This window comes from Wasmannia auropunctata, unplaced genomic scaffold (genome assembly GCF_000956235.1).
Source record: "Wasmannia auropunctata unplaced genomic scaffold, wasmannia.A_1.0 LD336069.1, whole genome shotgun sequence".
NCBI lineage: Eukaryota > Metazoa > Arthropoda > Insecta > Hymenoptera > Formicidae > Wasmannia > Wasmannia auropunctata.
Window position 1 is genome coordinate 1,420,830 of NW_012026821.1, and position 13,602 is coordinate 1,434,431.

At 35.2% G+C, this 13,602-nt stretch overlaps 4 protein-coding genes across 15 annotated transcripts in view; 3 read left to right on the plus strand and 1 right to left on the minus strand.

Annotated features, from left to right (window-relative positions):
* Nucleotides 1–4,903, minus strand: part of LOC105450065 (acetyl-coenzyme A synthetase) — a 9,496-nt gene extending 4,593 nt beyond the window's left edge. Inside the window, exons 1-3 of one of the 6 annotated variants that reach the window (XM_011689688.1) lie at nucleotides 4,592–4,903; nucleotides 4,083–4,255; nucleotides 2,296–2,511 (exon numbers count right to left, since the gene is read on the minus strand). In XM_011689688.1, coding sequence (XP_011687990.1) covers nucleotides 2,296–2,511; nucleotides 4,083–4,171 — 305 coding nt within the window. In that variant the 5' untranslated portion in view covers nucleotides 4,172–4,255; nucleotides 4,592–4,903. Of the gene's footprint in view, nucleotides 1–552; nucleotides 838–2,295; nucleotides 2,512–3,847; nucleotides 3,988–4,082; nucleotides 4,564–4,584 lie in introns of those variants that run through there. The other 5 variants (XM_011689689.1, XM_011689691.1, XM_011689692.1 and 2 more) reach the window with 5 other exon arrangements.
* A 429-nt stretch (nucleotides 4,904–5,332) lies between these two features.
* LOC105450066 lies at nucleotides 5,333–9,059 on the plus strand. Of its 2 annotated transcripts, XM_011689695.1 has the most exons (5): nucleotides 5,333–5,768; nucleotides 5,896–7,590; nucleotides 7,660–7,949; nucleotides 8,282–8,568; nucleotides 8,745–9,059. In XM_011689695.1, exons 1-5 carry the CDS (start codon nucleotides 5,694–5,696, stop codon nucleotides 8,924–8,926), a joined length of 2,529 nt encoding a protein of 842 aa, XP_011687997.1. In that variant the 5' UTR covers nucleotides 5,333–5,693; the 3' UTR covers nucleotides 8,927–9,059. The 2 variants fall into 2 exon arrangements, with proteins under 2 accessions (XP_011687997.1, XP_011687996.1); XM_011689694.1 differs by having other exon boundaries at nucleotides 5,896–7,949.
* A 477-nt stretch (nucleotides 9,060–9,536) lies between these two features.
* LOC105450067 (dolichyl-diphosphooligosaccharide--protein glycosyltransferase subunit 4) lies at nucleotides 9,537–10,155 on the plus strand. Its single transcript, XM_011689696.1, has 2 exons — nucleotides 9,537–9,701; nucleotides 9,828–10,155. The coding sequence occupies exon 2, from the start codon at nucleotides 9,828–9,830 to the stop codon at nucleotides 9,930–9,932; it is 105 nt and encodes a 34-aa protein (XP_011687998.1). The 5' UTR covers nucleotides 9,537–9,701; the 3' UTR covers nucleotides 9,933–10,155.
* Nucleotides 10,156–10,936: 781 nt separating this feature from the next.
* LOC105450069 (tyrosine-protein kinase receptor torso-like) overlaps nucleotides 10,937–13,602 on the plus strand; it is a 9,461-nt gene continuing 6,795 nt past the window's right edge. For 4 of the 6 annotated variants that reach the window (XR_974423.1, XM_011689698.1, XM_011689702.1 and 1 more), the window contains exon 1: nucleotides 11,156–11,642. Coding sequence is in view for 5 of the 6 variants with exons in the window: in XM_011689698.1 (XP_011688000.1) it covers nucleotides 11,517–11,642 (126 nt within the window). In the remaining variant the exon portion in view is untranslated. Of the gene's footprint in view, nucleotides 11,117–11,155; nucleotides 11,643–13,602 lie in introns of those variants that run through there. The other 2 variants (XM_011689701.1, XM_011689700.1) reach the window with 2 other exon arrangements.

The following is a 13,602-nucleotide window of genomic DNA, read 5'->3' on the forward strand; positions in this document are numbered from 1 at the left end:
AGAGAGAGAGAGAGAGAGAGAGACGAAAAGTATCAATAATATTCTAATTCGCGCGCAGTCTTGCGAATGCGTAACGCAAAGATATATTTCTTTTTCGCGCATTTATCTACTTAGATCGTTTCGAGTCATCCAAAGTCAATTTTATTTTCTTATAATTTATATACGTATGTACAGTCATGGACATATCGGTTGCGACATTTTCATAAATTTTTATTATATATTTAATGTATGTAATATATATTTTATATGCAACTATAATATTTTACAAATCACGATGTACTATCATTAATCTAGAAACATACCAATCGTGGTTCGCGTTTGTAAAATATTAGTGCGTTTGGGAATTTATTAAAAAAAAAATGTCGCAACCGATATATATCCACGACTGTACATATACCTATATGTATCTAAAAGGATCTCTAGCGACAACTTGAATTACAAGGAAAATCCTTATGGTTTGAAGAAGTTGAAAAACGTTCTCGCGAGTCGCATTATACAAGAAAGATCGCGCATGTATATATATATGTATGTACATATTTTGAAAAGGCTTACGTCAATAACATGCTAATGCACTAACAGTAAGAATTATCGTAGAATGGACTATGTTACGGAAGGTTAAAACTTGTCAAGTTTGCGCCTAGCTATGACATCACGAGTTGTGAATAATTAGAGGAATTATACAAATAATCGATCGATAAAACAAGATTTCAATAGCATCGATCAGCACTGAACGGAAAGTTTCCTTTATTATATCGTAATAATTTAAGATGACTACGCGCGACTTTTTTTTACAACTGTAATATAACTGTATCGGTAGACAAAAAGCGTAAGATTCTGTAATACTTGTATGTGAAAATGAATCGAGATTACGATAAATAATCGATCACGTTAAATACTCGATTAATCACGATAAATAATCGATTACGATAAATAATCGATCACGTTGTGATCGTCAACGATTTATTGTTTTATATATGTATAATATATAAAACAATTTAACGACAGCGTCAATCGCGCGTCAGTTAACTCAGATTTACAAGAGATCTTAACACAGATAAATCGTATCAGGAATATACAATATATTATCCTTGAGCAACATTAGATGCGAAGCGCGTCGTATCTGATATCTGAAAATGACCTTCATCTCTCGATCTCCTCTCTAAACTCAGGGCTAGACGGTTAATTCATATATGTATGATTAACATACACCGCGCGTTTTGTATTTTGCATTTCGCAATTTACACTTATTTGAATGTTTTAATGCATATTTTTGCCAGTCCTATCTATACACCCTCCATTTGATTGATCATCTTCAAAGTCTGTATTATCGGATTTACTCGAATACTTATTTGAGCTTGCAAGAGATTCGTGAAAAAAAAAATACGGAAAGAGACTTTGCTCGGATATCTCGCGATGTCGACAGCCTAGCAGCAAAATTTTCAGTGCAATTCGCGTGACCGAATCGTGCTGTCGCGCGCTCGCGCAGAGCTGGGTGACGCAACGAATGACGCGATCGCGCGCGATGCTTCGCTGGCCAATGGAGACACAGGTGTAGGCCATCGAATTTTTCGTCAAATAAATGGCCATCGTCTCACGACGTGATCGCGCGATCGAATAATTTTCGACATCGCGTGCGCGCGATATAAAATTGCATTATCGTTTACAATTACGGGGCACAGTCCGCTCGGATTCTCCGACATGCGACATATGATACTGGTCTAACGTTGTTACATTATCAATGGTAATCGACGGTGCTTGAACGCTCGAGCGGTAATCCGCGGCCGATCCGGCATAGGTAGGCCGGAAATCAAATATGTATGAAGCGTGATATCGCGAAACTCGCGATTCCTTCCTCGTGTCTCGCGCGTCTTTCGCACATACATATTTATTATACATATCGAATATATTATAGAGATTCTCACGCGACAATGTGGTCCCGTGCTCTTTGCGGTTAAAACATTTATTGGCAAACAGGGACTATATATATTATTAGCTGTATATTACCGCAGGCTAATAGAGACACAATAAAACGCAAGGTGGATTTTGTATTGCGATAACAATACATACTTATCATTTTGCGTAAGCAATGCAAGCTCGACGTTCGAATGACTTGCATCTATCACTATATAGAGGATATACTTTGCATGGAAATGAATCGCGCGCGTCGGGCGTTCGTCGATCGATCGCTATCTCTCGATCAGAATTAGCCATTGACAATATTCGAATTCCCGAATTCGAAGTCGTGCCTTCGATTTCGCAATTAACTTGCCGCGTACTCTTAACTCTCCGTCTTACCAGTAAAACGCAATTTTATCACCATTTCCGCTCTTCACATTTTTATCGAGTAGATTGAAGCTTATATTTGTCGATGCTCCCTCCATCCACTTAATGAAAATGTCACCTTTGCTCAGATCGAAATTGTACGAGAAAAACTTGTCATCCGTCGTTGGCGTTTCCCAATAAAATTGTTTGGCAATTTCACCCCAGAACTGCTCCGGCTCCTTTATAGATCTGGGTAAAACAGAAATGAATTCCAGTCAATTCGAGCTACACGATCAAATATTTCGTTACATATATATATATATATATATATATATATATATATATATATGTATATATATATGTGTGTAACGAAATATTTGATATATTTATATATATATATATATATATATACATATATATATATATGTTTTCTCCTCGCTTGATCTTTAATTGCGATACATGAAAACAATCCATAAATGTTTTACATACAATATATATATTTAGCGATATATGTTTAACAATAAGTTTCAGAGAGGTAATCTAATTACATATATATATAAATTTTATGTATGTGTGTGTGTGTGTGTAAAATATCAGTAATTTTTATATATACTCAAATTATTTCTCTAAAACTTATTGTTAAACATTGCCATTGTAACAAGATTCGAGCTGGTAGTTTCACGGCAGTTTAACGAATCGATTCACTTCTCCTTTCTTACGTAACGCGATTCTTCATTCTACTTTATTTACAAATTTATGCACGTTCGGTGCACCCGCGAATTGTGCACATTATTACTGCCGTTTCCGCATTAATTGGACAAGTTCGCGCGCAGATGGAATACGTTACGGATGAAATAAACAGATCGCAAATCTATTATACATACGAAGGCTATAAATCTATGGGAACAAAAAGACTCTCTCGTTTGAAAAAAAGTTCGCTAATTGGGTTCGTGGATTCGAATAATCTGCACGCGTAATTGAAAAATGAAATGAAATGCAAGAAAGAGGAAGAGACAGAAAAGGAGAGTAGCGGTACGATATTCATCGCATTTTCAGCTGTCCGCGGCGCAGAGCGCTCTTTCCACCGCGGAGAAATTTGTCCCACCCCTACGGGATCGATATCGCGCTTCTATTCCGGTGCCGTTTATAGAACGTTCGCATTAGGACCTCTGATCAATCTCAATTCCCAAAACGCTATCTGACTCGAAGATCGTTTATAGCGTCAACCCGAGTCAACCCGATCGATATGCATACAAAAACGTTACGCGCGATATTTTCTTCTCCGCCGTAGGAAAGTATAAAAGCTATATAGTCTACAATTGCGTAATCGTAGTCATAAGTGGTTGTGGTTGTAAGAACAAATTATAATCAAATATTTTTTTTATTGTGATTGGCAAATTTTTACGACTGCAACCATTTACAACTACGCTTACGCAATTGTAGACCGAGCTTCAACAATTAACTCGACCGTTGTATTGACGCATCATAATAAACCAGCTCTTCTCGAAGATCCTGCCGAATCGCGTTTACTTTGCCGTTCGTTATTGATTTCAAATTTCGATTGCCAATTTAAAGAATATAACACCTTTGACATTTGCCGCGGTCGCATCTTTCTCGCTTATTCGCTGTTATTGTTTTTGCCCTTCGTGCACGTCGTTTTTTTTTTTTCACCAATGCGCAGCGACACTTTTCGACGTTCGACTCGGTTGCTTCCAAGACGTGTACCTTCCGAATAATGCGCAACAATGACAGCTTTCTCGTATATATATGTATGATATGTATATGTATACGACATTGAAATTCCATGTTTTTGTACTCACTTTTCGTGCATTCGCTTGTATTGTTCCATGCTAGCGCAGTGCGCCTCCCTTGCAAACTCCGGATTGGGGTAGTATATTTTCTCTGCCATGTTTCACTCTCTCCTTCTCACTTTCCAGATCCCTCTCTCGTCGTCGTCGTGTTCGAATTCTCGATCACGAGGGCTTCTTACAGACTGGAGAACGAAACGCCCGTAAAAACAAAATAAAGGATCTGTATACCTAATACCTGTAGCGCGACGCGCTGCACGAGACGCTGGGGTAGCGACTAAGCTCGCGCAGGTCGCGGAGAAGTCGCCTCCACAGCTTTCCACCACTTCGGCCTGACCGATAAACCACGAAAACGCGCGCGCAAACGCGATCAACGGGCGGGCGAAGCGGTGAACGGCGCCGACTGCGCGTCGAGGTCGCGGAGCGCGCGCGGTATGTCATGGTGCAGGTGAACGCGACGGTGAGGGAGCGCGGTTGTGAACGCCTGCAAATCACCCTCCTGCGTCATACTTAACATTTACGTCATTTTTTTTTCCTATTTGATATATGAGCTGTGTTGCTTCACGATGATCGACAACTCTCCTTTTTTCTCGCCCTTACAGCGTTTTCGGACGGAGCGGGTTTGATCGCCCCGACGAGAGCATGCCGATTAATAACGTCACATGCGCTCTATTTTAGATTTCTGATTGGACGAGGAGAGCGTGCGACGTTATCAGTCGCTCCGGGGGAACGATCAAACCCGCTTCCCGTCCGAAAACGCTATTATGATTTATGACAAGAGCACCGACGAGGTTACATCACTAAAAAGACAGTTGAGTCCTACGGGGTTTCGCGACTTCGCGTAACTCGAAAAATTCACTGTACGCCAACTCTGCGGGTAATCGAAGAACGATGGTATTACCAACGTGATTTTGGTTGTACCGAGGATAACAAAATATATATAATCACTATTTTATCGACAGAGATATGTTTATATTATACTTTTAAATTTTCGCAACGTTTGCCGTACGGATACACATATTTTTTAATTTTCAGAACGTTGCTGTACGTAATACGTGTATATACGTACAGCAAACGTTGCGAAAATTGACAAATATTATTATAACAAACTTTTTACTGTCGATGATAAATTAGTGCAGATTTGATTGATCGATGATCGTGTGTTTGTTATCCTCGGTACAGCCAAAATGGTTGGTAATGTCGTCGTTCTTCAATTACCCCCGGAGGCCCGGGCCCACTTGGCAGTTACGAAAATTTACCCATGACGCCCATGGCCGACCATAACCTCGTCGGTGTAGGATACATACATATGTGAGTTTGTAGTTTGTTTGCGCGTTCGTATGACGGTTAAACAGATTGGATCGATTGGGTGTTTTTCAAGTATTTTGAATGCCAAAAGCTTGCGTTCGTCGATTTTTGTGACTCGCGTGGACAACAGTTAAATTTATCGGGCTCTGTAAACGTTATTATCTTCAGTCTGTGATGTTAAAGAATCTATTTTGTTCAAACTACCTTCTCTGTTATATCGTCATAAGAATATAAAATACACATCCTAACTCGCATAAACATTCAACATTTCGATAATAACGTTAGAATAAACGCTGCAAAAATCGTTTTTTTAACATGCATTATCAGCATTATGATGACCAAGAGGAATTTGAGCCAAGAATTACACCGAAACCTATAACCAAACTCGATGTATGTTTACTTTTTCAAATCATTTTATCAAGTCAAATTTTTATTTGTATAATATCTTATTAATATATATATATATATATATATATAAAACGAAAATATTGTAGAAATAATTATAGACAATTTACAGTGCTTAGTGGGGCCGATTGTACCAGAGGTATCTTTGATCGATGAAAACCCCATAGCGAGAAATCCAAATGATGCGAGTGCCAATTTACCGCCAGCAAGATCGGCGAGACCAGCACAAATCTCTGATAATACCATGGAAGTCAATGTGATATCGCCCGTTTCACACAGTCGTAATTCTTATGCTACATGGAGAGAACAGAATTATTCTAGAGAGATTAATTCTACAAGAACAATACATGTTTCGCCATTACATAAAAATGTTTATAACTATAATACCACGTCATCAGACATACAAGAGCGAGCAAAAATTAATGATAAACAAGAAAGACTGCAAAACGTTAACAAGAATGATAGAATGTATGAGAAAAGTGTGAAATTTAAATATTCTAATACAGGGGATAATTTTTATCATCCTGGAAGTCAGACTGATTTATTACCTTCAGATAAGAGATCCTCGTCTTCTGATTCTCCACAAAGAATTTTTATTGTTGATCGTAGGGGAATGTCTAGCAATACTACTTCGGACATTGTCAGGGAAACACCTCAACAATTTCATGTACCCAACTACTCAAATTACAATATAGACAATAATGAAACAGTGAAAACCTTAGTGCAGCTTGTAAATAGTCAAAATGAACAGATAAAACATTTACAACTCCAGGTAGATCGACTGATAAGAGAGAGAGAGGAGAGAATGCAGGAAGAAAATTTTAGAAGCAAATCGACATGCTTGTATTCGCAGCCCCTTGCAAATCCGGTATTCAGATATCCGATAAATTGTTACGATTCTGCTCTTGCATCTTCTCTCGCGCAGTCCCAAAGTCAAGGTATAAAAAAAAACGTATCCCCGCAGAGTACATGTGTTATGGAGAAACAAGGTTTAGAAAACTTTGGTGAAGGTAATAAATTGGAGACAGCGTTGTTGGAACAGCAATCAAAGAAAGCTTTTATGGAGCAAAAAGTTTCGATCGGCGTTATGACAAGTCTCGAGTTTACCGTGCAAAATAGCCCGTTCCTAATAGACTCCGAAATATGTGAGAAGAGGGAAGCTCACAGAGAGAATAGCAATAACAGTAGGAATGCTGTAAACGCCGTAAATATACAACACGATACAACAGACACTATTAATAGATATAAGAATACATTTGCGCGCAAACCTGGAGCAGCGCAATTGGAAAACATCGTTGAGGATTCGGAAAGTTACTTATCCTCTAGCCAACAGCAAAGTAGTAATTTCAACACGAGTTCTTCCGCGAAGGAATCTTCGAAAATGTATCAACATCCTTCTACAGGTTTAAATCAGGGGGGAGCGCGCGTGGAACTATATATAGGGAAAGATGGTAAGATGGTAGACGAACGAATGCCGAGTGCCAAGGAAACGTCTGTGAACACATCGATGAACGTAGATTACAATCCCACTGAAAGTGCGAATTGCAGTAAAGCGCTCGGTGAGCGAACGAACGATTACGTTACGGTGGACGAGAGAAAGAATATCTATAAGACAAACGTTAATGAACGTGCTTTGCGTGATGCACATTTACCAGCGACAGATTACTATCATAATTATAGGAATAAAGAGTACGGTGCTAATACCAGGCAAGTTAAAGACGTAGGTGATAGCATGATTCTGAGTGGAGGTGATCTGAGGATAAACGAGAGACCTCCACCAACTCCAGAACCAAGTATTCACGTTGAGATGCAAGAGTATACGAGTGACGAGGAAAGTGAAGGCAAGTTAAGGCATACTCCCAAAATCCACGTTGAGATGCAAGAGTATACGAGTGACGAGGAAAGTGAAGGCAAGTTAAGGCATACTCCCAAAATCGGCTGGACTTTCTACAAAAATGTTCTAGGGCAGATTAATGAAATTTTACAAAATTCTGATGTTACAAGCGACGAAGATCAAAATCATGCTAAAGCAGTATGCAATACTGAACAAGAGAATGATACGGAAACGACATCGAACCCAGTTAAAGAGGCGACTTTCGAACAAATTCGGAAACTTGGAATTAGTCTAGAAAACAATGAGCATGGGGAGTTCAATGGTAACAAGACGTATGTACCTCTGTATTAATTATAATTTTAGAATATAGATATAATTAAACTTATGGATTTAAATCTGTGAGTTATTTTTGAAATAATAACTCTGCAATAAGTTGCTATTAAGGCGACAATAATGTTCAGTGTAAAATAAATACAGTGAGCTACTGTTGTACGGTAGCTCATTAACTTATTTGATACATAAGGCATTCTTTGTTACTTTGCGACGCATGTAAAAGATCCATAACTTGTTACTTTCATTCACTAGCTATATTACTTTATATAACGATAATGATGATGATTATATGATTACCAAGGGTAAATTTTAATCAATTTTCTTTTTCAAGGCTAAACTTTGATTCATCTTTTTATCCTCGTTTGGATCGTCAAGCAAATATGACATATGCCAGTAGTGTTGTAAACGAAACAAACGAAAGTATACACATGAAGGCGTTGGCATTAAAATATTTAAGTGACGAGCAACTGGCCAACATAGCATGCCACAAACAAGAATCTTCGAAACATTTTATGCTCAGCAATATGCAAAGGACCATGGATCGGAATGTATCGTTAGCTACAATGCGTTATTTAGAAAGATACCAACTTCTCCCAGGAAAGAATAACGAAGCAGAGAGTAAGTAACGAGCGATGAAACAGTACACACACACGCTCAATCAAGTATGCGTCATAACGTAAATAGAATTAAAATAGCCAAATGGAAAAGTAATCAAATTATGTAGATTTGTCTCGCGCGGCGGTTATTATCGGCAACACTCATATGTGTAAATTATTTTTATTTATTTTTTTCAGATGCTGATAAAACATGCGACAAAGTCTTATCTGAACACGAGTTTAGATCGGCGGCTGCAAACAATAATTTTGCGCAACGTCGATTCCCTTTTGTACAAACATCTGGAACCACTTGTCCTAGTAGAATACTAAATATTTCAGCTTTAAGGCAACAAGGAAACTTAATATACCATAACTATTGACTTACAAAATCTAAATTAAGTTACATATGACAAAGAAATCAATATAAATACTCTTTATTATATACATGACATATTTTCATAAAAAATCGTATTAATAAAAACTTGAATGACTTATAATTAGTAGAAATTGAAATCTGACTTATTGTTAGCGGAGACTTGAACACAACGGTCTGAATTTCTTTCTTTTAAGAAAAAAACTTATTTAATAATGTGATGAAAATTTACAGGTATGTAGATATACATACATACATACATACATTGTACTTTGGTATAGATAGGTGCAGTTTAAAGCGACAAGAAAAATTATTATAAAATCTAAATTAAATTATATATTACAAAGAAATCAATATAAATACTCTATTATATACATAACATTTTTATAAAAATTGTATTAATACAAACTTGAATAATTTATAATTAGTAGAAATTTAAATCTGACTTATTGTTAGCGGAGACTTGAACGCAATGGCCTGAATTTTTTTCTTAAAAAAAAAATTATTTAATATATATATGATGAAAATTTGCAGGTACCTACAAATACCTACATATATACGTTGTAGTACTTCGGTGTAGATAGGTGTAGACGAGTGCGATTGTCATTGCTGTGACCAATCCATAGATGGCGCGCTCGCTGCATCTACTACGTCATCGGTCATACATTCATATGAACTTGGTTAGAAACACTGGATGTACCTTTGCCTTTGCGTACGTCATCTCTTTTTCACAGAAAAACTTTACAAAAAATAGCGAAGAACAGTAACTCCATAGCTTTAAGGTAATTATATTTGATGCTCTCTATTGCTATGCGAAATTATATTACTTGCTGAAAACATTCAGATACACCATAATGATATAACCAAGTATAATATACTTTGACATGTTATCTACATTTGCTTTCCAGATGATCACAGACGTGCAGTTAGCTATATTCTGCAACATTCTAGGAGTTGCGCTGTTTTTCTTAGTCTTTCTCTTCCACTACATAAATGCAAATTACACGAAATGAAGAATGGAGAATTGTAATGCTCGAAGAAATCGGCTTAATATAACCTATCCTATGTTGCTGGATCATCAGCTGCGAATCAGTTTGTACATGTTTCCTTCTCATTGATTGTAAAATATCCAATATGTTATTTTACAATTCAAAAATGTCAGATCATTTCATTGCATATCGCATGACAGATAAAAATTATATAATTGTTTTCATATAAAAATATTTCTAAAAAGATGACTTTTATATTATACCTTTATTTACATACCATGTTTCCTTTGTCATGTGTGTGTATGTGATTTTTATTTTTTAAGTAATATAAAAATATAAGTACGTAAATACAAATGTGACTTTTCACAGCAATATGTGAAACTTGTAAGATATAAACAATGTTGCAAGGTATAAATTCATTAATCAGTTTTAATTATTGCTTTATGATATATATCTTGAACAATATATTTTTCATATTGTTTAGGTTCAGATTATCATCGTATTTCAAATTGAATGCTTAAAGAAAATTAAATTGAAATTTATAATTGCAAGTTTTAACATAGTCCATATAGGCAATCAGATGTTTCAATAATTTGTTTTATTGTTTGTTCTATATATAACTTGATGCAAAAGATATAAAGTATACTCACACAACACAAAGCCCAAAATCGAGATATAAGATGTCTTAAAAACGCCTTATAAACACATCTCTATTTGTTGAATCTAAAAGATGTCTTAAAAGACACATACATCTTATGTCTCGATTTTGGACTTTATGTTGCATGAATATATACATCTTATAATTACTAAAATTATAAGAATAAATTTATTATAGATTTTAATATAGAATAGGTTTATTATCTTATATATTATATAATATATAAGATAAATTATAAATTTATTAAAAATTTAAAAATTTTGTCAGAATGATAAAAGTTAAACTTATATCTTGCGTAAAAATGATAAACAAGTATAAGAGGAAAAAGTGTATCAAGTATAAAAAGAAAAAGTGGGAGTGCAGATCTCACCTTGCATACAAGATAATCGCCACACTGATGGTAGGGGGTCGCCGTGGCCCGCCGTAATATATGTAATGTACGCGTTGAAATAATCGACTCGAACGTCTTCAAACGTGGAATCATTTGTGTCGCGTTCTTAAGTTTTACAGCTACTTCGGTTTATGTTATTAATTATCATGAATTATGAGGGTAATTTAATTAGAATATGCGTGCTGTTTTGCATGTTGAAATAAAATTTGACTTTATTATTAAAACGTGCATATGTTTTAAAAATGAAGAATTTTAATCTGTGATATTTATTTAGATGCAATCTTGTAGAATAACAATATCATACAAAAGTGCGTTATTTTACGTTTTTTACATTTGTGTGTTATCTCTAATGAATATCCTACGGAGTTGAAATAGATCGTTCAACAATTCGCCATTCCAAGTTACGCGATTTGGCAACGTGCGATCAATTAAAAATGAACCAAGTAATAATTTAAGTATACGCATATAAATGTGAAAAGGAGGAGACGTCTTTTTTTCATCTTATTTATATATTTCAAGAATCCACAAATAATTCTCAGTTAATAATCTTGAATGGGTGATGCACGCGTTTTCGAGCAAAGTCGATGGAATGCTGTTTTTGTTATGTTGTGTAATTACCATAATCCATGGATTTAATCTCCAAGAAGCTCTGGATATGTCTGGATGTTTGGCGCTATGTAGAAATGTAAGTTAATTGAAATTTAAATGTATTATTCTGCTAGTAGTGCCATAGAGAAAAAGGTATTGAATTCTTATTATATTATATATTGATCTATTTCATCATTGATCTATTTTCTATTATTCGTCATAGCTTCGTCGTAGGATTTGTTTACGTCGTCTGTAATAATAAATTAGCTTAGGGAGGGGAAAGGAGGAATGCCGTTTCAAAAGTGTAACGTCATATGTATAAATTTTATTACGGAAAGATGAATGATGACGTTAGAGAGGGTAAAACTTAATTGTAAAAGCGTAAAATTTTATGCATGCGATGACGTATTAATAAATATAGAAATGCCTATATGAATAATAATAAATGATGTGTACATATATATATATATATATACACAATTTTTTAGAAGATTAAAAAATTGAGTTTTCTTCCTTAGACTTAAAAAAGTTTTTAAAATGCTTACTTGAAAATTGTCAATACCTACATTTTAAAAAGGTCTTTAAGAAATAGGTAAGTATTTCGTCCAATGGCTCATTTATTTTATACACAGTTTCATATTGGCATTTCTATACTTATTAATACGTCATCGCATGTATAAAATTTTACGCTATCACAATCAAGTATATAATATATATACACATTCCGATCTGTAGATTCCGATCTATTATAGATACATTTTTCTAGAAGACTAAAAAATTGAGTTTTTTCCCATAAATTTAAAAAAGAGTGCTTACTCTCGAAAATGTACGTTTTAAAAACTTTTAAAACTCTTACTCTTTAAGAAATAGGCCAATAATATTTCAACGGCCCATTTATTCGATACAAGCCTTGGTTCCATATTGGCAATTCTATATTATTAACACACAGAGACACATGTATATATGTACGTATGTAAACACACTCATCAATACACATTCCAACACATTTTAGATATTTGTTTTAACACCTGTGTCAATATCATTGAAAAGAGTAGCAGACAATATAAGTACCAACGATCTCGTAAGTGCTCGATTTGGCTGCAAAAGCGATACTCATTGCATACTTGTCATTTTTATAATGTTTGAAATTTTTCTTTCAAGAAAAAAGTGAATTTCTCTCTAAAAAGTTGCAACAATGGTAACATATTCAAAGCATCGATTTTTTACACAATATTTTCAAAAATTCTCAAATTAAACTTTGCTTTAAGTTTAAGCTAAAACAGAATGTAAATATATTTTAGAGCCATGTTAAAAGAGAAAAGTAAAGCGACAGACGATAGACTGCATAATGCCTTGAGTTGTTTTAAACATATTTATCTTCTTTTTCGCATTTTCTTTGCGCTTGAGGAAAGTACGTCATGCTTGCGAACTAATTATTATACGATCCCTCTTAATTAACGGATAATTCAGAATTTTTTTATTTTCTACAATTTAACGATTAAAGTTGGTAATAAAACTGTTACGAGTAAATTATCATTGTGATATTAACGTGAGAAATCATTTAAACAACGTTATTTTTGCACGCATATCAGGCGCGCGCTTCTCTCTTTGTTTCTACCTACATAAGGTATTCACGATTGCAAATATATATATATATATATATATACATATATGTATATATATATTTGCAATTGTGAATACTTATAATATACGTATTATGTAGTATATACATGACAATTGTGCCAAGAATTGGTATATATATAATTTGTACGGGTATATAAGTTTTGCTCGATGATCTTTTTAAGTTTTCAGCGCGTACCTATTACCTATATATACGCGCACACGAGCGGGAAAAATAAGCATAAACGATGATGCTTCGTAGTTTATCGTACGTTTAAACTGTACGTATAATGCACCTAGGCGAGATAACGAACGAAGCGATCCACGTGCGACGTGCGATGACCTTGCGTCAGTGCGTCAGGTAATCGCCGCGCTAGCTCTTATTATCGTCCTATATTATCATCCACAAGTATAACACACACACACACACACACACA

What these genes read in the sequence shown, in the direction of transcription:
- LOC105450066 (XM_011689694.1), top strand. Translation starts at nt 5,694, where the DNA reads ATGCATTATCAGCATTATGATGACCAAGAGGAATTTGAGCCAAGAATT. An exon ending in AACCTATAACCAAACTCGAT is followed by an intron (nt 5,769 to 5,895) that starts GTATGTTTACTT and finishes GACAATTTACAG; the next exon opens with TGCTTAGTGGGGCCGATTGT. An exon ending in GAGTTCAATGGTAACAAGAC is followed by an intron (nt 7,950 to 8,281) that starts GTATGTACCTCT and finishes TTCTTTTTCAAG; the next exon opens with GCTAAACTTTGATTCATCTT.
- LOC105450067 (XM_011689696.1), top strand. Translation starts at nt 9,828, where the DNA reads ATGATCACAGACGTGCAGTTAGCTATATTCTGCAACATTCTAGGAGTT.